General features: G+C 42.2%; 3 protein-coding genes across 3 annotated transcripts; all 3 read left to right on the plus strand.

Annotated features, from left to right (window-relative positions):
• Positions 1 to 37: 37 nt before the first annotated feature.
• Positions 38 to 7,630, plus strand: LOC119737809 (neogenin-like). Its single transcript, XM_038212425.1, has 12 exons — positions 38 to 154; positions 1,541 to 1,627; positions 1,899 to 2,177; positions 2,445 to 2,750; positions 2,864 to 3,160; positions 3,510 to 3,818; positions 4,121 to 4,402; positions 4,586 to 4,891; positions 5,277 to 5,558; positions 6,020 to 6,149; positions 6,442 to 6,542; positions 6,640 to 7,630. Exons 1-12 carry the CDS (start codon positions 61 to 63, stop codon positions 6,837 to 6,839), a joined length of 2,673 nt encoding a protein of 890 aa, XP_038068353.1. The 5' UTR covers positions 38 to 60; the 3' UTR covers positions 6,840 to 7,630.
• Positions 7,631 to 10,481: 2,851 nt separating this feature from the next.
• LOC119737810 lies at positions 10,482 to 16,373 on the plus strand. Its single transcript, XM_038212426.1, has 3 exons — positions 10,482 to 11,183; positions 14,713 to 14,898; positions 15,686 to 16,373. Exons 1-2 carry the CDS (start codon positions 10,653 to 10,655, stop codon positions 14,866 to 14,868), a joined length of 687 nt encoding a protein of 228 aa, XP_038068354.1. The 5' UTR covers positions 10,482 to 10,652; the 3' UTR covers positions 14,869 to 14,898; positions 15,686 to 16,373.
• A 3,366-nt stretch (positions 16,374 to 19,739) lies between these two features.
• Positions 19,740 to 23,017, plus strand: LOC119736638 (retinoschisin-like). Its single transcript, XM_038210652.1, has 4 exons — positions 19,740 to 20,076; positions 20,850 to 20,984; positions 22,145 to 22,347; positions 22,473 to 23,017. Exons 1-4 carry the CDS (start codon positions 19,740 to 19,742, stop codon positions 22,608 to 22,610), a joined length of 813 nt encoding a protein of 270 aa, XP_038066580.1. The 3' UTR covers positions 22,611 to 23,017.
• The last annotated feature ends 1,970 nt before the right edge of the window (positions 23,018 to 24,987 follow it).

Raw genomic sequence — 24,987 nt, forward strand, 5'->3', positions numbered from 1 at the left:
TCACTTCCTCCTCCACTTCCTTCAACTATGAAAAAGGAACAACATTAATAATTGTAAATCATGTTTGAAGGCAAGTTGGACAACATGGCGGGGATCATGGACGTTCGCCTCCAAATCGCTTGGCAATTGTTGCTATTTCTTGGACAATGCAAAGGTAAGTTTCTGACTGTTTGTTTATTTTTCAATTCCGAAGTGAATATAGGGGAAAGTGAGTTGAATCAAGAATGAATGAAGGTTGTGGGTGGTTATTGAAGTATTAAAGCAAAAAGTGGTCAACAAAATTGGCGCTGTCTGGCGAGGTTTTGTTCAATTTGAACGAAGACATAGTCTTATGATATTGGCACATCCCTACAGAAAAAGAGAAAACACCAGAGGAACACTCGAATAACCATACTCAATAACCATTCAATGCATATTAAATGCAATAATAATAATAAAAAAACAATCCGGCAAAGTAAACAGTTCAGAAACAAAATTTTCTTCCAGAGAAGAAGAAATTGACATTTCAAACCATATAGATATAAAATGGAGGTCATGGTACATCCTCAAAGTGATATAATTATTTAAGGTTGAAAAGGATGATAAATTGAACAAGTCTACTTTTTTCCACCATGTTTCAAAAGATCTTGCTCGTCCACCAACTTTACCTAAATACATGTTTAGGCAGGTATTAAACAGTATAGGTCTACATATTCCCAGCGATGTAGCTAGGGGAGGCGTGGAGGCCGCATGCACTGCCACTGGAAATGTGGCAATCCTATTGTCCGACAATGACCATAATTCGGTTTTGAACAGCGCCCCCATTGAAAGATGGTGCCCCCACCACTATTTCATTAGTTTGCGGAGGCCGGATGTCAGCCCCCCCCCCCCCGGGGGGGGGGGGGTGAGAACCCTGGCTATACGCTGTTGCTTAATCCAGGGAGTGGGTATAAAACGCAGATAAGTTATGTACATTGATTAAAGTTTGAAAAGCGCCCCAGGTGTAGATGCATGGCCATGGTGTCCCGGTACCCCCAACTCTTCGAATTGCCCAAAGTGATAGCCCCCCCCCATGGGCGTCGCCAGGATTTTTTCTAGAGGGGGGCAAAAAAAACTTTGCCAAAAAATGCTTGTATTTCTCAACACATTCTCGATTTATCAGTTTTAGAGGGGGGCAGGGACATGTTGCCCCCCCCCCCCAAACTCATTAAATTTACACCAATTTGTCTTCGCGCCTCTTTTTCTCTTATTTTTTTCTTTTCTTTTTTTATCTTTTTTTTTTTTTTTTTTTTGGCTTTTCCAGGGGGGGGGGGGCAAGTGCCCCCCCTCGCGACGCCCATGCCCCCCCCCCTCAAAAAATGACGAGGAATCGTTGCCCCTGTTCTTGAATTTGAAGTAAAAGAACGAGTCAAAGGGTCAGAAAAAAATGACGATGCAATCCAGAACAATAATTATGTGGAAATGTTTCATTATTAATGTGCGCCGAACTTTGACAAAATACGTACACAATATTAGAGTAAACGACAGTCAATACACTTAATTTTTTCTCATCGATCGCTAGAAAAGTGTCTTGCATTTGAAGGAGGCAGGTCAACTTTTGCTGGAGATGGCACAACAGTTTCATCTATCTTGGCGACTCATGAAACAGGTATGCATTACACGCAAGACGTTTGCCTACTATACCTTCTGGAATGCGTTTCATACTTACCGGTAGTCCTCATATCTTTGAAATCTGCAACCCCTGATTGTATTGAAGCCTGTTCACTCATAATTTAAAAAAAAAAATAAGCCAAACATCTCAGAGCCTGACTGGGTTATAACTTGTAGAAGCGTCAGTCCATAGTGAATTGGCAACCCACAGATTAAAATGTAGCATTATGTAATTATCATAACAATTACTTGACGTTCTTTCCCTCCAGTCCCATCAGTTGCACTCGAATTCAACTCGAGTGAACCAGCCCCCGACAGCATCAAGTTCACCTGGAACACCATCCCTTATGACAGCACAGACGGCAACATCTGGTATCAAGCACAACTGACGCATTCAGGAAGAGAGATTGGCTGGAAGACTGTCATAACCGAGTCTGTGACATTTGATGGCTTGTTGCCGTGTTCTCTCTACACCCTACAAGTGTGGCCTCATATCAGAGTCGAAAGAGGGCCTCCAATGTTAGTGCAGCAACGAACAAACACCATTGGTATGTATCTCTCTTCAGTCGTAATCTTCGCTGGAAACGTAGCTCACACAGCTTGAACAAAAATGTAGCTTGATGAAAGTCCATTTTCAGAGAAAAGTTGACACAATGTTCCTAGGCAACAAATTCGTTTTCAAATGAGGGAATTGGTGGCGTCTTCAATTCTTTACTGAGCTGAGTTTAGTACTATCTTAGAGCTGACTTTTACTCAGCCATGTGATTTTCAAGACCCTACCTGGATCTTTGGAATTTTTTTCCTTCGTTTTTCAGTCCCAGATGCTGTTAAAGGATTGTCCTTCACAGTCTTTCGTTATGGGCAACTAAACGTTAAATGGAAAGCCTCGACAAACCCTGACAATTCTTGCCGCGCAACAGACTTCCTTGTGACCTATGAACTCACCAACCTGGAGCAGTGTCAGGAGATGCAGGGAAACATCAAGACAAGAAGCACGTCTAGGACTGCAATCAGTATACAAGGATTGAAAGCGTACTCTACGTACAACGTGACTGTCACACCAAGAAATGAAGCAGGGTTAGGCCAGTCACGCTCCAAACAAACGCAAACTGGGCGCACAGGTACTTTTGTGTTCAAATAGAAGAGACCGTAACTTTCTCAAAGTAATTTTATTTCAAGCTCATCAAGATGAAACATGCATAATATGGCATTCGTTTTGATTTTTTTCATGCAGTACCAGTGGCAACACCTGTGAATATTACTAGTGTCGCTACAGCTAACAGCCTTTCATTTGGTTGGGATCCCGTCCCGTGTGGCAGGAGAGGCGGGCCGCTCACAGGATACAGTTACAGGTTCGGAAAGAGTGGAAGTGGGAGACCTATGACGAGCAGGGACGCCGGTAGTGATTCCGCAACATTCCTCTCACTACCTGCGTGTACGTCATACTGGTTCAAAGTTCGAGCATACAGTTCGGCAATATGGAATTTCGGACCATGGACAGATGAGACGCAAGCAGACACACAAATGATAGGTATGATAAGACCTCACAGTGTGCGAATAGTGCCATAAATGGGAAGAAGGGTATGTAGGAAAATATTTGTCCGTACTGACTAAGGAAAAGAACGTGACCTCCATCGAGTAGTTGCATACAAAGATTAGAACACGTCACTATAAACGTCAGTGTAACTTTTGAATAGCAACAATTGTACACAATTTTGAAATACATGTACCTGTATAATTCGCAGAGTTCCCAGTTTGATAATATTATGATTTACTCACATAGAGATGACAGAATTCGAAAGATACGCTGTGCTACTCACGGGAAAATCTAATTCAGCATTTTATTATCGTATCAGTGTTATTTCTCTGATTTTTCGCAGTTCCAGACCCCGTTGAAGGACTTACACTCACACCCCTTGGCCACGATCGACTGGTCGTACGATGGAGTGCCTCGTCCAATACAAACAACAATTGCCATGCGACAGACTACCACGTGACCTATGAACTCATCAACTTGGAGCAGTGCCATGAGACGCTGGATCATAATGTTAGCACAATTAATGTGTCTGTGACCACCATGACGATAAATGGACTTCATGCGTACTCGTCGTACAATGTGACGGTTACACCACGAAACGAGGCTGGGTACGGCCCAGTGCTGTATCAAACAGTTCAAACGGGTGAAAGAAGTAAGTATAATTATGTTTTGTTTCTTCAAAATCACCACTGTTTCAACTTTCATATTATTTGATACACCGCAATTAAAAGTAATATATAAAGATATATCAGAGTTTCAAGAAATCCTCTCATTATAATTCGTCATTTGAATCGACTGCCTTTAAAACCATGCCAAGTATTTCATCAATATCCTTCATTTAACCTCACAGGCCGAAGGTTTTTATTAAAACTGATTGTATCTTAGCCATTATTTGCATCATAAACTTCGCCCAAATATAAACTGAGTCAAAATTGTATATTCTTTCCTCCCAAGAACCAACGGGAACCCCAATACTCGGCGAGAGCACCGCATCGTCTGACAACATTACTTTCACCTGGTCCCAAGTTCCTTGTGGCGGTAGAGGAAGCGCTACTACGATGTACCGGTACAAGTTCATGAAGAGAGGCAACACGATCGCAATAGAAAAAGATGACACAACTGCGATGTCCGTCACATTTCGCGGTTTATCACCTTGCACATCGTACGCATTCGTGGTCCGCGCATTCAATAGTAAAGGACATGGACCTTGGACTGATGAGTCATACCAAGATACAGGTAAGCTATCTCTGGAAAATGTCTTAAACGAGAGGTATTGAAAGAAGCATGAGATCCAATGTAGTATACATCATCATCATTTGCTTCAATTAACTGTTTTAAATGGTTTTATCCTTAAAAGTAGATTAGTTCAGCACACACAGAAATCAATGCCTCGTTTCATCAATCAATGCTTTGTTGCAGCTGAAATCCACTCTCTCAACCTCGAACCCTCAACCGATGAAATCAAGGTTTCTTGGACAACTGCTGGGAACGAGGACAACCCTTGCCCCCCTGTGACCTCGTACCGCGTGAGTTACCAGCTTCTCAATTTGGAGCAGTGCCAACAAATGACCGATCCAGCACTGATACATGCGGCAGTTGTGGATGGCAGTGACATCGACTTGACATCAATGCATACTTACTCTACGTACATTGTGCAAGTTGCCCCAGCAAATAATGCTGGCGCGAAATACATGAAGAGTAAGACAGTTACGACTGAGGAGGGAGGTTAGTACTAGTGCATTATAAACCACATGAGGGCGTTATACCCCTTCCGCTTGTCAAGATATTACATGTATATTCTGTACCATTGCATTTTCTTTTAATATTACACAACTCATAACTTTTTGCATAGATTGCAAATAAGTACATTTTGTTGGATACAGCGAGAAAATTATTCTTATCACGGTTGATTGCATGGTCTTTAATTTCAACTGTAATTCTCCTGATGACGAACAGAGCATGCTGTCCGAAACGTCGAGTTAATCCAACAGGACCGCACACACTCACAAAACAGATAGTTCCACATGGTGTTACTGCAAACCTCTAACTTATGTAATTCGATAGCTTTATTTCTTTTTAAAGAACTCAATGGAAATATTTTTCCTTGCAGTGCCATTGGCTGCTCCCAAACTCGATAATGTATTCTGGTCCAATCGGAGCGTCCGAATGTTTTGGCATCCCATTCCCTGTGGCAAAAGAGGCGGTGACATCACAGGCTACGCGTACGAGCTTCGTGACGCATCTGGGTCCATTATACAAACAGCCGACACCACAGCAGAGTCTGTTGAAGTCGATGGTCTGTCACAGGGGGGATCCTACTCCTTCAGGATGCGGGCGTTCACGCGTGTGGGACCGGGACCCTGGAAGGAAGTTGATTTCGATATTCCCACAGGTAGAATGACATAATCACAATATTTTAATAGTATGACTTTGCTGTTCTTGATCCTCTTCTAAATTTTGAAACTTGTGTTCAAAATTCCATTACTCGAAAAGTACATGAGTGGTTTGAATATTTTTTTTTACTAAAAGAAAGCTATTAATTGGGCTTTCACATCCTAGATCTGAAAAGCGCTTCATGCAGAACTTCCTTTATAAAGGAGGGGGGGGGCGTCATTTGGGTTTCCTTTTTTTACTCACCCTGTTTACTGGATTTAAGTTGCTTTCCCCGTGGTTTTCAACACATTCGATTTGTTCATTAAGTTCCACCCACAAAATATCCTCCGGGTTTTGTTAGGAAGCTCGAAAAATATTACGGGGAATGCAAAATTATTTATGTATTGTAGCTTTCCCCAATTCATCCCATATAATGCATCATAATAAGAAGTTTAAAGATTTAAAAACGACCTTTTCTAGTTGACACAGGGGCTCGGGAAACGTCTGGAAGCGGCGTCGCTGGTCCAGCCTTCATCGGTGTGGGATTAGCCCTTGGCATCATATTTTCCGCGGCTGTTGCCGTGCTGGTAGCTTTTGCAAGACACTTTCGGTGAGAAAAAAAATGTAGTTTCAGTTGGATTGGCCAAAATTAGTCAAAATAGGCACGGATCCCGGCTGATCGTAACATCTGAATTGGCTGGATGCAACTGAAAATCGGTCGAAGTAACAACATTTCAACAATTACTGACCGGCGCTTTAAAGTGATTTCATTTAACATCCACACCTCAAACGCAAAGAGAAAAAAGCCCGGATTTTGAAATTGCTGGAAAATTATACAAAAACCCCAATCTTGTGATTGATACACTTGCACTTATAGTCTTATACTCTTCTTGAACTTGCAGAATACGTTGTCTGCAGACCATGAGGCCGGATGGTACCACCTCGCCGAACACTGGCGGCCCAGATAACGCCGATGCGATATACTTTGACATCAATGACGATGGTAAGGGAATTTTACTGTGCTCGTAGCTTAGAATGAGAGCTGCACGTGAAAATTATGCCTGCATGACTCTGATTAAACCGATTTATTTTGTTCACAGTCGAATTGAAGAAGATGTCAGCAACACCAAGCCGTGAATCAGCTACTGGGGCATCCACTGTGCCGTCCGGGAAATCAACAACACGTGTGTCGGCACCTCGAGCATCCACCAAACGTTCAACTACGAAGGCAACCAAAAAGACTAAGATGGCGGACGGTCAGAGTGGTGCGCGCCACTACGAAAACACGGTAATTCCGTAGCTCCACACTGAGATTGGACTAAAATAGATTTCAAGACTACAAAGATAAATGTACGTTTGTATCATTTTGCTTGAGAAATGCTGAATTAAAGTGCCATATGTAAGCAATACTTAAGCCCGAGACCTAATCGTTTCAAACATAAATACAGGCAATTGTGGACGGTTGAGGGCGCTGTTTAGCCCAAACAAATTGCACGTGCGAGTGTGTGATCACACCAGAATCCTTTTTTTTTTTTGTCGCAGGGGAGTGATTTAACCACTTAATAATTGGCCGGCTTCCTTGAAAAAGGAATGGGTGAATTTTGCCTTAAATAAAAGGATCTGCTTAAAATGACAAAGGCTATCTAGTTTTGCTGCGATTAAGTAATGTTTGATTTTTAAATGTGATATTGGATCTGCATATTGTTCTGCTGAAATAATGGTTTGATACTAATAATGCACATTTATTCAGAAGATATTTACGCTTCATTGTTGATTGAATGATGTAAACTGTTGCGCGGTTTCTAAGATGGCTAGGCACTCCGCATGAATTTGAAGAAAAAAAACCAATAACCTTATTTTTATTTTATTAATGGAAATTATATGAATGCTATATATGTAGCCGTCCCATTCATTTGGACGAAATGGATGACAATCATTAATTTTGTTAATTGGCTTTTGTTATTCTGTATGTAATTAGAGCCAAACTTTACCAAATTATACAGTCTAGCAAAATCTGTCGCCCTAAAATCTTCAGACTCCATCGTGACTTCGGTGAATCTCACAAAGACCTCTTGTGGGCGACCCCTTTGTACTGTATACATAGTTGCGTCGGTGAATCGATACTCTTTGAATCCGTTCATTTAAACAAACACAGAAATGTGAGAAATGCGAGAATTCCCCTGTTGAAACATACAGCTTATACATGTGCTTTTGTCGGTTGAATGCTCCCTTGTGTTTTATGGCCCCAATGCTGCAGTTGTGGATGGGTGATGTTTTGGTAACACGCCATACTGCTCACCGAAATCGTTGCGGCATTTAACACATAACTACCATATGCGAAATGCACCCCACGCTAAACCTCAGCTGTCCTTATATTCTGAGATTGAAGTGACATTTCACACCATCTCGGTCTGGAATTGTATTACTTAAGTTCTTCTATATAGAGTGAACTAAAATTCAGCAACAATATTATCCCAGAACACGTTGTAAATTAGGTAAGCAAAAGGTCTTAAAACTAAGTCGGTTTTTCCTAGTTTTTCGCCCTTCGCGCACGATTCACACGCAAAATGTACGACTTTTTGATGAAGTACGTGCACTAAATTCAATAGCGTAAACAAACAAATCTATCTCGGCCGCAGTTTTATTCTGTATAAAATTCTGCAGATGTTCATGTAAAAAACATTTTGATTGTTGTAGAGGAAAGTCTTGTAAATTTGCAACCAATTGAAAGACGCGTTTCTTTTCAGAAAGCTTTTTATAGCACGGTGCAGTGACTCGTGGTATGGACGTGTGACGTGTGTGCCTACACTGCCACGCGACACCTCACATATTTTCTTCGGTTGCTTTCGTCAATTTAATCACCACGTTACATTTTTCATTCAATATGTATTAGTTCAAATGCATTCAGTTGACATTTCAGTGTCTTTTGGATGTAGTAAAAGCGTTTTTGATGTGAGAAAAGCAAGGATTTCTGAGGCAACTTCTTTGACTCAGCGGGTGGACGCTACCAAACGGAGGGTGTTCTTAGTGTACGAAAGAAACCTCAAAAATGTTATCAAAGTGTAGTAGTGCAGAATGCTATTTTGCTGAAGAGATATTGTCAACTCATGGAAAGTGGTGTTCTTTTGTAATATTAAAATACATTTTTATATGATGTAGTTTAAGATAAGTATTTACATTACCGAGTAACTTTCTTGATACTTTTTAAATTCATTGCTATCAATAAACTAATGAACCTGTGTACGTATATTTTTGCATGTTACATTCCTTCCATTATGACAAAGAAATAACATTAAAATAGTATGTATTTTGTGTTTCTAATAAACAAAGTAATTAAGGTGACTTGTCTGATTTCCTTTGTTTAGAGCTGTTCGGGTTGCCCACCCCCACTTGGATACAATGGGATAACCCACAAGGTCGTTGCAGCAATGGGCGATCTGATAACCGCGGCCCAGTGGCTGACCACAGCGCCGTGTGACATTTTTTTCTGCTCATTCAGACCTTGAAAGTCTTTAATATACAATATACAAATATAACATGGTTTGAGGGTGGACAGTCGATTTTGGCTCCCCGAGGTATTGGAAGTTGACAAACTAGTTCCCGAGGCGAAGCCGAGGAAACTAGTTTGTCAACTTCCAATACCAAGGGGAGCATATATCGACTGTCCACCCGAAATAAACCATGTTATATTTGTTTTACTATACCTCATACATATTCAGTTGCTGATTTTTTTTTTTATTATATGCACCGTAAAACAAAATTCGGGGAAACTTGTATAGCTCACCCAAAGAATATTGTTGCTCAACTTGAATTACAAGTTCGGTTCGTTTGCAATATAATACAGTTACTACAGTTGTAAATAGAGTTGTTTGCAATGTGTACAACTTTTGTACAGGAGACATCTTTACACGGTCTATAAATTTTCTCCAGTACGGCATCATTTGAGCTTGGAAATAAACATTTACGCAAACCGTGCAACCATGCATCTCTCCTGTGCGATGTTCGCGCGTGCGTACTGCACCTGTGCGACAGTTCCTCGATTGCTCTGTAAAGCGCATGCGTAGTAGACTGTCGCACAGGTAACCCATGCGACAGTCTACTACGCATGTGTATTTACAATGTGCGTGAATCCTCGCGCGCGCGTTTGGTGAACAGCAAGAATAACATCTGGCACGTGATGGTGAATTGACCAGTGAGAGTTCGGCTCTCGATCATGAATATGTATGAGGTATAGTAAATGTAATTGTTCCACCACAAGTGGTTTAGAGTGTTCTTATTCCTCCATTGTTGAACGTGTACACATAGAGCAAGGAACAGGTGTACACAACAAACGAGGGGCATGTCGATTTGTAGTGACTGAGGCTACAAGTATAAACCTGTGGGGAAAAGGTCCAAAAGTCTTGCCGTTTTGAAGACATTTTCACGCTATCTCGAGAACTGTTCCCTCGGAATGCTGAAATTCAGTTTCCGACATACAGACATTATTATCTGAGCCATAAAAAAGAACCGTCAAAACGCCGACACAAAATATCAATACTCCATTGTTTTGTGTGGGGCAGGATCCCCTTTTGGGTGCGGCCGCAGCCGCGCTATGTGTTCAATGCTGTAACCAACTTACGAACTACATGTATATACGTTCTTTTAGAACTTGAAGGGTCACGCACCGATAGAAAGATAGTGAAATTCCCTTTTCGCTGATGGACATTCTTCTCGATTAGCCAATTCTCAGGCTTATTTGAGGCCCAATAGACCTAAGACGTAATGACGTCACGCTTAGTTTACATGTGCGCTTTCCTATGAGCCCACCTGGTTCTCATAGTCATAGGAAAGCGCACATGCAACAAAGCGTGACGTCATACGTCTCAGGACTATTCAACCCCAGATGCATGTAAATGCTGTGTGGCAGGACGCGACCACTATTGCTTTATGGGGCGATCATGTGCCCACATTGCGATCACATACACCGCACACATTCACACCCCTGTAGTCAAGCATAGTGTGACCCGTGAAGCAAGGTCGAAGCGCACAGCCGTGCGGCGCGGTGAGCTTCTCGTTAGGTTTACAATTTCCTTGAACAAATTGGTAGAGCACGTGCAACAACCCGCCCTTAAACATGAACGAGAAAGCACCGCAAAGACATCTGCAGGATACGGGCGTTGACCCCCTGGACTCTAAAGGCGTGTGTGTTTGCCCTAAATGTGGTGGGCCTAGCGGAGGCAAGTTGCTGTCGCAACGTACAGTGGACAAGCTCAGCTTCGAGATATTTCTCCAAGATAGGTACAAGCACATCTGGATGAGAAGAATGGAAGACCTCCCCCTCCACACCTGTGACCCGAAGAACGCGTCTTCCCTCCCGATCCCAGGCAGCCCTCGAGAAGGGCCGGGACGTCAGCAGGACACGGGCGTTGTTGACCCAATGGACTCTAAAGTTTTGTGTCTATGCCCAAAATGTGAACCTAACGGAGGCAAGTTGCTGTCACAACGCACAGTGGACAAGCACAACAAGGAGGCACGGGTGAAAAGAATGGAAGACGACCGGCTCCGCACCAGCGACCCGAAGAACGCGCCTCTCTTCCCAGGCAGCGAAGTCACTGTTCAGCAAGCTGCTACAAAGATCTTGTCCTTGCACGAACATTTTCCAGAGGTATGAATGTACATAGCATGTGTATTTAAACGCATTTATCTGTAAACAAAAAAATCTGCATCTTGAATCATGGAGATATATTTCTCCATGCTTGAATCATGGAGCTATATAGCTCCATGCTTGAATTAATATTTATTTTATTAATGTATGACGAGAGTGGTTACAATTTCCCGCGTAGCAAATTCAAATACACAATGTAGTCTGGTTCTCACACCACAAAATTCTGACCATTATGGGTGCAGACCAGTAAATCGGTCCGAAATTGCCTGCGCCGGCCAAATCACGATTTGCATGCCCTCAAAATCTTCGGTATTTGAGCATGCTGTGGGCCATGAACTTGAGGGATTGTAAAAAATATGGGTGGAAGCCGTGCACAGGACTGGGAGCTTGCAGTTCTGTGTAATTTTGATGTAATTTGGACCCTAAAAGCGCTCTATTTTGCAATGGAGTGTAGGCATCGTTTTTCAAAATGGCGATGGGCTTCAGGACTATTTTCAGGGGTGATCATCTTCAGATTGAAATTTCTCCTAAAAGTCATCAGTTGACCCCCCGAAAATTGAAAAGAAAATGAAAGATGATGAAATAAGCTTTAATTTGATGTGTGTCTCGAACACCTTGGAGAGTTGGGAGTATTTTTCCCGAATTTTTGAAGTGGGAGCATTTACCATTGGGGTCTATGGAAGTTTACTTACTGGTCTGCTACCTTATTGTCGTGCCCGAAGTGCTCGACTACTGCTGGACACCACACACGCACATTATGGAAGCGGCTGCATGCCACTTCCCATAGATCCGTGTGTTGTTTCCGTGTGTTGCAGGCCGAATCATAGTGACCGTTTTAGCCGATTTTCAGCTATAACTTTGACAATTTTCCTTTTGTTAAAACAAAACGAGTTTGACAGAAAATTTGGCAGAATGGATTTTTTTGGCAGATTTCTGACAGAATTTTGCAAAAATGGTTATTCGACAGAAAAGCATAGCAAGTTTGAAAAATGGTATGTTTGTTTTAAAAAGCCTCAATTTTTTTTCAAACAAACCCTTTTAATTGCAAAATAGGACAGGTTACCTGGTTTAGGCGCTGAGATTCACTGGAGCGAGACTTCGTCGTGACATAACCACGTTTTGCCTGAAATTTACGCAATTTCATAACATTTTCATGTGACCACAAATTAATTTATAATGTAATATGAACCTTAATTAAGGCAATATTACAACATCTGCTTGTGATTTTAAGTGTTAATAGTGTATTTCGAGTAATTCTGGGCAATTTGGCAAATTTTTGATAAATCTGACAGATTTTGAAGTGCATTTGGCAGAATTTGGCCATGACCTTACGGTCACCCTGGGCCGAACACAAGGCAGTTCAGGGTTTCGCTAGCGTATGCATCAACTCACCACAATCATGGTTAGAAGATAAACCACTCTTGCTCTATGGATAAACAAACGCGTCACGCTATCCAAGTCCAATAGACGGCAAGCTTCCAGCATAACGCGTCATTGTTTATCTAGATTGATCTCCATATACACAGGAGATTAATGTTTATCTACACATTCAAGGGCGGATCCAGAACACCAATTTTTTGGGGGGGGCAAAAAAATTTTTGGTCCCCCCCAAAAGTGGGTCTAAAAAAATACGGCGTGGGGTTCGGGGCCCGCTGAAGGGCCCCGAAAATTTTTGGATTCTAGATTCTCTGTGGTGCGATCTGAGGCAATTTCTGACCCATTTAACCAATTGTGTTTGAGGAAAAGATGGTGGTGTACTCATTGCCTGCCTTTATTGCGATGTCACATTAAAAAAAAAAATGGTTTCTTTTGGGGTGGGGGCCATGGCCCCCTTTGGCCACCCCCCCCCCTCTGGATCCGCCCTTGTACACATTCTGTCTCACAATCCTCAGTTTGCGCATGCGAAACTCCGAATTGGCTAATGGCGTCACGTCAACGTACCTCACGCACGCAGCGATCGCGCAAACAAACTTTACTTGTCGCATTTCCTTACGTCTAATAGGCCTATATCCTTGGTCTATACGCCTTGAACTTCACTATATGGTGTGTTCCCCTGAAATTTCGATCAGGGTGCAATCGTGCTACAGCTGTATAAAGGCCTAGGGAATTTTAATACATTGTACTATGGTTTAGCAAATTGATTGTGGATCCAAAGTTTAGATTTGCACATGCACAAGCCATACACTCCTGTTGTCATCATTTGCTTTGTCATACCAGTTACTGATACCGCCCAAGCAGAATTGATTGGGTCTGGGAGCTACATAAACCACCGTGAAATACAGTGAACTTTTACCCTTCATAATAAACCATGTCATACCCCCCCCCCCCCCCCACCGCCACCAAAAACCCAAAGTTTCCTTGATTATTCAGGCTAAGCATGCTTTAACTTGGCTTATCACAATCAAATGAATGTATTGTTATTACAGCCGAACACCTTTATAACAAGGTCCTTAATTATACCAAGAGCCTTGTATTAACAGTAATGGAAAACAAAGGAAAACAAAGACTTGGGACCTAACATTTTGCTTGTTATAACTTATAAGCAGTATAATGTATTAACAGTGCTCTTCTTATCAGGACTCGACTGTACTTATTTCTGTATACAACTATACATGTATTATTTTGTTGAGATGATGTGAATATTTTGTTTACAGTAAATAATACACAGTTACCATACATACAAAGGTATGCCCATGCGTCATTCAAGTCTTTTAAAAGTAAGCACATTTTTATTAAGAGCGGATCGGGGGGGGGGAACGTGGGGCCATGACACCCCCCCCCCCCCCACGAACCCCCCCCCCCCCCCCCCCCCCCCCCCCCCCCCCCCAAATGGTCAATGTGGTCAGTGCCTCAGATCGCACCACAGAGCATTTAGAATCCAAAACAATTTCAGGGCCCTAGCGGGCCCCGAACCCCACGCCGTAATTTTTGATCCACTTTTTGGGGTACCAAATTTGTTTGCTCCCCCCCCCCCCCCAAAAAAATGGGTTCTGGATCCGCCCTTGATTTTGATTTCCTTCACATCTTACTGATACTAGTGATCATTACCTTGGGTCTTAAACGCGTGGTACATTAATCGCATGCGTATTATACATCTTGCACATACTGTAACGTCGACCGGATCCTGGGTTGTCACACGCCAGACGAAGGAAACCACTCTTCTTCAGGGTTTCGGGGCTCTATGCCATTTATTCTTGCCACTTTCTTTACACGAGGCTCTCTCTATATACAACTCACCACCAAGACACGCAAAAATGTCACACTACTGAGTCGGCGCAGTCCGGCAACGGGCCGGCACCGACGTTACCTACGTTGCTTACCTTGCAATGTGCGCAAAGGGTAAACCTGTGTTGGACCATAAACCGTTCACAGTGACTGAATTGGATTACATGTTAAAAAAAAGTGTCACTTGAAAGTTTCATTTAGAGTAGTTAAATATGTGAATTGAATACACCTAACGGTATATACACTTTCAAGACAGGTTCTTTGGAAGTATATTTTGTGTTCATAATATCCTTTTTGACCTCAGGTGAACCAAGGAGCGACAAGTGAGATACTCCGCATCCTGCACCACTTCATCCTCCCTGATGAGAACGGTCTGCCAGATTCTTTCACTGCTGCAAAGAAGATTGTTACGACATGTGATGCCTGCCCAGAAGACCATGTTGCATCTGATGGTCCCTAGGTTGCACTGCCCCCGATGCTCTGCACCAAGGTATGTTGTTGAGGTTACAGTTTTCAATTTCTTTTTGAACCCTCCTATGCAAACATGCATTTTGTGTCAAGTTACCCTTCATTCAAAACCAAAACCAATACTATAATGACGTCACACGTTGTTTACGTATGTGCTTTTCCTATAGTGCTCAGTGGACCGAGGACCCCCACTGGCTCTATAGGAAAGTGCACGTGTAAGCAACGTGTGACGTCATTAGTACAGAGACTTATGAAGTGACTGTTTTCAACTGTTAAGATCTCCCAGCCTACATAAATTGACTGGCTGTGACTATTTTTTACCCGATGTTCCCGAATACCTATGTTTTCCAACACCTATACCCAAAATCCTTAGGGTTAGGGTAAGATGGTTAGGGCTATAGGGTTAGGGTTGGGGACCATAGGTATTATAGGGAACATAATAGGTATGCACCCCTATTTATGGAACTTGATACAGCTATGCTTTGACTGCAGATGATTGATTTTAATAGCCAGCTGTGCCTACTTCCTGCCCGATTTTGTCTGTTGACTGAATTTGACTCGTCAGAGCGCTTGCTTGAAAATATGATCCGACTGTTGTTGACTTTTAATTTCAACATTTATTGACTGAAAATAGTAATTTGTTTTCTGAAAATAGTAATTTGTTTTAAAGTGATTTCATTAATGACTAGATTTCCTGCCACACCTCAAACAGAAAGTGAAAAATAGCCTCCATATTGTGACTTTGCTGCAAAAGTATTAGCAATATAACTTCACGATATTAATTAAACCTATATGATTTCTGTTCACAGTCGAATTGGAGAAGATATCAGCAACACCAAGCCGTGAATCAGCTGCTGGGGCAACCACTGTGCCGTCCGGGAAATCAACAACAGCACCTCACGCATATACTAAACAATCAACTACGAACCAAAAAGCCTTTTAAGATGGCGGCCGGTCAGTGCACGCACCATTACGAAAACACTGTCATTCCGTAGCTCCACACTGACTTTCGACTAAATGAATGAAAGTAATGCAAAGAAACCTTAACGCCTGAATCGTAATGCTCGAGAAATGCTAAAAGTATCAAGAAGCAAGCACTAAATGACTAATGCCCAAGTTCTCACTTGTTCATACATTGTTACGGTCTGTTACTCATGTGGACGATTGAGGGCGCCGTTTAGCCCAACCAATCAGTTACAAATGTATTGCTTTTTTTTTAAATGCACGTGTACAGCGCCGCAGAATATTTTTTTTATGACAGGGAAGGAATTTTACCACTTTTTTGGGGTGGCTTGCTAATACCAGGATCCATAAGATAAACAGTATATTATAATACGTTCAATTGATTGTCGTCCAGTTATTTTAATTACTATTGCATACTTTTCAAGTTAGTTGATTAAAATCTGGGTTTTTTTTAATTGTTAGGAAGCATGTTGTTCCATTGGAACTGGAATAAGTTTTGCTAATAAACTGGTCCTGAAACTGTGATGTAAAACACCCTCAGAGAAACGCTCGCTTTATTTACAGGTGAGTCAAAATATAAGAAAACCCCAATGCTGCAGCCTATTTTTAAAGAAGTTCCGTTCTGCATGTAGCGTGTTCAAGATCAAGGATATGAAAGCCCAATGAATAAGGTGTTTTAGTGAAAGAATCATTTACAGTGTATATCGCTGTACTTCTCCAGTTATGGAATTTTGAACACAACACATTTTTTTTTACCTTGTCCACGGATCACAATAAGGTAATTGATAATTCAGCAAAACGAACACCATTCACATGTGAAAAAAAAACCACATTAGTCACTCTCATAACCATTATAGCCGGCACTTATTATAACATTTGTTTTAAAACCTGCATGCTGATTCCAATTCCAATATCAAATAAAGTATACATGTACATGCTGTAAAGAGTTTATAGTCTGGCCCTGCCTTCTACTTGGCTACCCCGGAGACTTATTGGATTACATATACATTCTGATATCGTTTTCATGAAACGGTATGGTTTCATTTTTACTGAAGTACATGTACCTTAAATGTGATCCGTGGACAAGGTTAAACACGGTGCAGTTTCCCTTGAGTAACAAGATAAAAATTGCATTAAATCTCACGGTAGGTTGAATGATGTTGTTCAAATATTGTGCTCACTGGTCGCTAAATCAGAAACAAAGAAGGCAAGACAACAATTTCATTAAAAGGACGTATGCTCAAATTTATGTCGAATTCACTCACTAGTGGTATTCTGATCAGATCTTGTGTTTACTTTGGAAACTCGATGTGGATTTGGTGAAAGTTCAACTCTACGTTATGCGGGGATTGGGAAGACAGCGCCCCTATCCGCTCCGTTCACAAGTACCCCCTCACCGGAAAACAGAGTACAGTTGAGGGTGACCGAACGACGCCATCTTGCCTGACTACAATTTTGTCCTTGGATACATAGGCGCACGTGTTGCCCACGTGTCCAGTGGGCGGGGCCTATAATGGAACAGCATCTGCTTTGCATATTACATGTACATGTATACAATAATAAATGGTAAGATTAATTTCATGACAGTTTGAATGTTCCATTCCACGAGGCGAAGTTGAGTGGAATGGAACATTCCATTTGTAACCGAATGAAATTAGAATTCTTTCCATTGAACGAATGTACATGTAAATAATTCATCAGTGTTATATACAATGTTCAACGCCTGATGAATAAATCCTCGTCATCTGAGGCCAAGTTCGCGCAAGGACTATAGTTGACCAATGGTTAACTAACGTTTGCCCCGACTCTGTCTAGTCAACGGTGGTTGACTACGCTAGTCGACTATTAGGAACCAGCCTACTGGGGTTGGTTGCTTCACTGGTAACCAATAGCCGCGCGCATTCATAACGCTAGCAGAGAGCCAGGATCCAGAAGTTTTGCGAGCGTTTGACTAGAGGCGTTTGCACGTTGCTATCAGTGCGCAGGCGTAAGGTACGTCACAAATCAACCACTAGTCGACTAATGGTCCTTGCCCGAACTTGGCCTAATTGGCAACTATGTAAGTACAGCATCAGAGTTATCAGAGCTGCGTTACAGCACTAACAATAAAGGGTGACAACTACTCTGTAATACATGTAATGTGCATTTCCGGAATGGAACTTCTAAAAGAATTGTACTGGGACAAATACAGTTGACTCTCGTCACTACAAACACCGTTGATATAAATTCTGGTTATAGCAAACACAAAGCCTTGATCCCGACTGTGTATTTATGTGCACAGTGAAAAATGGGACTGATGTTCCTCTTAATACAAAATTCTGATATAACAAACACTTTATCTAGGTCCGAACAAGTTTGTATTAACGAGAGTCGACTGCATTTCAATGACACGTGATCAACGACCCACCAATGAGATGACGGGGGTTTATTCAGGCCTTGTATAAATATGGTTACGTCGTTGTCATAAAGCAAGCCTATTGATTGAAACAGCCTGGAACTTTGTGCCAGCATGTCGTGGCCATAGAAAAGGGCTAATCCACTACGTGCTGTTATAGAGCAGAGTCGCTATTAGATTCCTATTTTTGTCATGCAGCTATGGCATGCCCATGTATATCTGCGTGGTCCAAGCATAGATTAGTCTATGTAATAGAACGGGTGATACTCAGACTAAGCATAGATAGGGCTGCCACTAATATCCCTACCGTGACATCTTCGGATTTGTCTCACAGTTGTCTCACAATGCAACACCGTCCAATGTAAATGTGCTTAGTTTCAAGACACATGCAATAGTTTCAATACGCATGACATAGGCCCTATGCATACATGTAGTTGAGTGACAACCATAGAGCGCTAACTCGTCTTTCCGCGCGCGGAGGAGACGCTTTGAAGCCGTCCTGGGCGCAGACATTTTGTATTCATGTGCGTGTTTGTAGAACATAGTTGGATTGAATTTTGAAAGTGTACTCTACATGCAAAGCGCAAGTAGAACATAAGCAAAAAACTTAAGCGCGTCATGACGGTTCAAAAAAACGTTACGGCAAAAAATATCTGCAGCGAACGCGCACGCGTTGCGCTGTTTGCGTAGAGCAAAATGACACGCTCATTTGCTGATCGTGCGTTTCGGTTTTGGGCGTATTGGCTTCGGTAACGCACCGGTATGGAATACAAACGCAGATATGCAAACAGCCGTACAAAAGCCGTACACAATTTCTAGGTCTCCATAGTTTTGTGCACAAACATGGATGCGCCCAGCAGGCATTACTTTGTACACGAAGTTAGCGCTCTAGTAATTTAATATACATGTAGCTCTATGGTGACAACGCCTGTGACGTGAGCGTATACTCGTTGAGCCGTGCACGCACATATGAACAAGTTAGTTTGCCAAAACGTATGAAAGAAGGCTGGGCAGCGCAGTAATTGCTTTCTGAGTACAGTGCTTAAATTTAATGACCAAATTCTGGTCCGTAACAAGCGTTCGATTATTGCGGACAACGTCCGTAAACGTTACTCGTTGAACCGTGCACGCATTTTATAAGCAAGTTCAGTTGCCAAAATGTATGAAAGAAGGCTGGGGCGCGCAGTAATTGCTTTCTTACGGCCTGCGTAAATTCAATGACCAAATTATGGCTTATATTGCTTTCTTACGGCCATCGTAAATTCAATGACCAAATTATGGCTTATAATAATCGTTATTTATTGTTGACCGACACCAAGTGAATTGGCGATCGATAAGTCAGCTCTTGCGTTTCATTGCCCGCCTATAAATGAGAGGTCTACGCAAATTGCCCATCTCGTGTGGTATACGGTCGTATGTCGTCGGCCGTTGGCAGCATAGTCTCCGAGTGAAATAGTTTCTCCTGAAACACGCGAGGCATTTTACAACTGAACAAGCGAAACGACATGAATTGTCCCATGTTTCAGCAATATGGCCCATATGTTGTTTGGTGTTCTGCTCTATTGGCCGTTTGCGTGGTCCGGAGCGGAGCTGCCTGTAATCCCCCTACGGTGACATCTTCGGATTTCACGGCTGTTTCACAGTACAACAGCACCGTCAAATATCGAGTGATTCGGTCAAGCCGACGCGGATCTCACCTCAGGTGCGCCGCGGCCTGCCTCTCGGAAGTATACTGCAGATACTTCAGATATAACAAAGATACCAAACAGTGTGAATTGTGCGATGACTCCATAGTTGCAACCAACGAAGAGATGTTGAAGTACTACAAAAGCAAAAGAAGCAGTAAGTCATTTTGCCAGTGTTCTTGCTGTTGCATTTAAAAGGTATTAACGGGGCCGATTAACCTTCGGCTCAAGTGCTGTCAAGGGCGGGAGGGGTTTCGCAGGCCATGTACTACGGGTATGTCCAGGGTTCTCATCCTAGAGAGGCGTGGGGGGGGGGGGCTTGAGGTAACAATGCATGGAGTGGCACCCAAAACATTTCATCCGTGCTGAAAGGTAAACAGTGTTTTTTCTTCTGACACTCGGCCTCCATAAAATCAACTAGAGTGGGGGGAGTGGGGGGGGGGGGGGCTTGGACACCATCTTCCCATGGGGAAACGTATATCACGGCTACATTAGACAATAACCACCGCTATTCGCTTTCCAAGGGACGTTAAAAAAAACAGCCACTCACGAAAACAAAAGAGTTGGGGTAAAAAATACGCACAAAATCGCGGGAAAAGGGACTTTGTGTTCTTCCAGCTAGTCATGGTAACTCATACGGCTGTGCTTTTCTCCGGATGCCATATTTCCAGTGGGGGGGGGGGGGGCGACTGGGGGGCGCGATTTGGTATTTTTTTGGGGGGTGCGCCCCCCCCCCCCCTTAGCCCTCCATCTTCAGTGCACATGCAATTGATCCAATACCAGGGTGAGCAGGTAGTGATGGGCGCATACTGCTCGACACCCTGGGGACGAGGTTGGGTGGCAAATAAACCCAGTGTTATCTTTCTTTTATTGAAATGGACATTGGTACAACATTTACCTGTTCTCGGAACGATCGCACATTTTCCTCAGGTAGCCCTTCTTGCTCTGTGGAAGGACCTCTCGGGATGGAAGATGGTCGCATCCCGGATGGAAGCATCACAGCTTCGTCTGTTTGGTCTAACCGCGCTGACCATGCCCCAGTCAGGGCCAGACTGAATACTCAAGGCAAGTCAATTTCAATTTAAAGAGCAGTTTTATTTGCATCAAAAGCAAAGTTAACGCACATGAGAACATGAAGCCGAAGCTTTTAGGGGCATGCTTATACTTAAATGCAAAACTGTACCGAAGAATATATAGAAAAACAGGCTGTTCTGGCATCTGCGATAGTGTTGCTTCGGGAAGTTAGGTTCAACCAGAAAGTTCAGCCGCAGAAAAAAAAGAACACTGTGGCCAAAGGTCATCGGGGCTTCGGTTACCATTCGAACTTTATTCCATGGTAAACTATAAGAAAAAAAACATAAAAAGCTTTGTTTACTTATGAAAATCTTCAGTACAGATAAACAAGTGTTAATATTTATTTGCTTCAAATTAAACGCAGGTACTGCTCATTCTATTAAAAGGGCAGAAATCCACTAATTGATATAGAATTATAAATAACAATTACACATTTTCAGTGCTACTTTTCCGCTTTGGGGAAAATAGGGGTCATCTTCTTTGTGTGAGAATATCTCAAAAAGTCAATGGTCAATCGACCAAAACGTGAAAAGAAAATGAAAAATGACATGTTGATCGTCGTTTTTCTGTGCAGCATAAATACATGTGAGAGTTCCGAGTATTATAAAAAGAATGTTGGCATTCTTTATGGGCATTCAGCACTAGTGTCTATGGGAATTTTAATATAGGGTTGAACCTATACATGTACAATGTAGTCGGTCTGGAGAAGCTAGTACGCTAGTCCAACAGTCGTCTAGCGTTGTTGGGTCGTACAAAGATTGTCGGCAACTGAGATTGTTTAAACGGGGCCGTATCATAAGTCCGACGCCTCATAGGTCCGACGCCTCATAAGTCCGAAATTTCGGACTAATGAGGCGTCGGACTTATGAGGCATAACATTTATTTATTCTGCCTCATAGGTCCGACGCCTCATAAGTCCGACGCCTCATAAGTCCGACAACGGAAAAACGAGGCGTTTAATTTGTCGGACTTACGAGGCGTCGGAGCTATGAGGCGTCCGACGTATGAGGCGTCGGACCTATGAGCGTCGGATTTATGAGCGGACCCCGTTTAAACATCGCTGTCGCTCGAATTCAGATTCGAGCCAGATTTCCTGCGATAGATCTGTATCGTTGAATGCAGTAAGAAATGTGAGTTATTTCGTTCAACAGGACTCGCTGGAGCCTGGGCCTATGACAGTGGTGATGTCAGTCCATGGATACAAGTTGACTTGAATGGCACAGTCACCATCACTGGTTTGATCACCCAGGGGCGCGAAGATCTCGACCAATGGGTGACAGAGTACCGAGTGACGTACAGCGATGACGCTCAGTCCTGGCATCACATGACTGATGCATTTGGCACACCAATAAAGGTATATGAATATTTACTATATGTACCCCAAAAAAATAAAAAGTCGTTTGTTTACTATTTTCACGCCATAATGAAACTATCCGAAGTTCTACAACATGAGCACCGTTCTTATTTTTTTCTGAACAGTTCCCTGGTAACAATGATAGCAACACGCAGGTAACCGCTCGTTTCCCGTTTGCCTTGCGCACCAGAATCCTGCGCATCAACCCCACTGCATGGCACCTGTTTTGCAGCATAAGGTTTGAATTGATTGGCTGCTATTAATCAGACTAATTATATGTTGTCAATTAGTGAGTCAAGCGAATTCAACGTTGAGATTAGCTCTGCTGTAGAACAAAACGAATATTTAGTCGACTCTCTTTTATACAAAGTCGTTCGGACCGGCCTATCAGAATTTTGTATTAAGAGGAACATCAGTCCCATTCGTTGTGCACATACATGCACAGTCGGGACCAAGGCGTTGTGTTTTCTATAACTTCTATAACTTTCTATAACAGAATTTGTATTAACAGTGCTTGTACTATTAAACGAGAGTAGACTGTATTTATGCTTGTAAATACCGGCTCTATACAACATTTCTTTCATAAATTTGACTATTAAATAAGTGATGAATATTTTTGTGAATCTGCAAATTGATACATTTGCAGAGCACAGTGCATACTGAATAAAAATGTTTGTCGGGATGCATGCAGAGATTATCGTATTTTAAATGTTTGTCGGGATGTATGCAGAGATTATCGTATTTTAAGACTTAATGTGAAAACAAACGAAACCTTCTAAATTCATTTTATAATAGGCAAATCTCCTCGGAAATCGGGACTAGTTTTTGAACTTAACTTCCCCACGTCGAAGGCTTCTTTCATGTTCATTGTCATCATATTATTGAATTACCAATGTACAACAAATTGTTATCCGGAAATGTTAGAAAAAAAAACGTCTTTGAGAAACACTGGTGTTATTTATGTGTGAGAAACACTGGCGTTATTTATTTCATAACAAGCCCAGCAGAAAATCTCGGGGGGGGGGGGGTGCAACCCCCGTTCAGCCACTGACTAACTTTATGATACGTGTAAAATGGGGAGAAAAAATTTAATCAAATGGAATGCTAAAGGTCCTAAATAGAGTTCACAAGTTTAGGGGGCATGCCCCGGACACCCCCCCCCCCCCCCGCAGCAGTCCCCTTCGTATTACCCCCACCCCCACCCCACCCCGTTTCCGTTTTGTATTGGCCTTTTTTCGTCAATGTTATGTTTTGTTTATATTATTCATACTATATTAAATTTATGTAGTAATTGAATTTAATGTAACACCTGCAGAGAACTTATCAATTAGGCCTACGCGTAAAATACTTAAACAGCCTCAAAGTTTAATAAAGCGTTTTATTGTAGAATTAGTCATTTTGACTACTTTTGTCGTTTTTTATGTTTTGGCCTTTTTTAAAAACATGGAGTTGCAACAACTTGCATCCTAAAATATAGTCAATTTGAAAAGAAATGAAATTAACTTTGCACATAATGTATATTATATGACCAGCAAAAACACGAAGGCTACACTACAAAATATGTAATGCGTCCAGATTTTCATGACCACTTCTCACAAACCTTAAGTCATGGCCAGGGGCGGATCCAGGATTTTTTTAGCGGGGGGGGGGGGGTCATCAGCAAATCATTGCTGCAATGTATACAGGGTTTTTATCTGGACACTTGGCTCCGTAAAATCAATGGGGGCGCTCTTCAAATCCGACGATTATTAACACCATATTACAGAATTGTGTGCAGATATCCCCGTAACCCAGCTGGCTCTGTCCGTATTTTGTGCACAGGCGTATATTTATACCAGTACATGTATAACTGTTTTGGAGCGTCAGAATGGGGGGGGGGGGGTAGCATTATTTTTATTGAATTTCTATGGGACAAAAACAGAGCTGGGGGGGAGGGCCTTCTGGATCCGCGCCTGATGGCTTTGTCTGAATCAAGTTTTTGCGGCTACGGGTTCGGGGACGTAAGCCCGGGCCTGTTCCAGTGTCATATGAAATTTGGGCTCCTATGAACTCGGGCCTATTTTACCCTTGATGAACTCAAACGCTCATACGTGACCTCACTGTCCTGATTGTTCACTGAGGCATGCGCAATACAACCAATGCGTCCGTATTTCATAGAGTCCACATTTCAGACTACACCGCATCGGACATGGCTAATATTAGAATTTTGTGTCATTACTGGTTTCATCATTACAGTCCAATTGAAAGGACAATTTCCGTTGAGGCCTACTAGTGACAAGGAACTCTGATGGTTATCAAGCGAAATGGTTTTCCCCGCTTGTCACGTAACGAGCTTTGATTTAAGATAATGAATCTGAAAAAAATGAAAATTACTTCCTTCAGAACTGTTTTTCAGGTCATGCATGCACAGGAATATTTATCATAAAATGCCACAAAACTGACGTCCAAGTTCAAGTTTGAGTCCGACAGATACTTCAGTATATATAGATGTGGATTTCAAAACAAGCTTGAGACTTGGTCGGAAACATACAAATAGTGAACTTCCGACGTTTCAATAAATTTAGGATTAAATATTAAAAAGCCATTTCGGTGTTTTAACAAAGCCTTCTTTTCTGATTGGGGCTGATCGAGAAAACTTAA

Source organism: Patiria miniata, unplaced genomic scaffold (genome assembly GCF_015706575.1).
Source record: "Patiria miniata isolate m_02_andy unplaced genomic scaffold, ASM1570657v1 HiC_scaffold_3, whole genome shotgun sequence".
NCBI lineage: Eukaryota > Metazoa > Echinodermata > Asteroidea > Valvatida > Asterinidae > Patiria > Patiria miniata.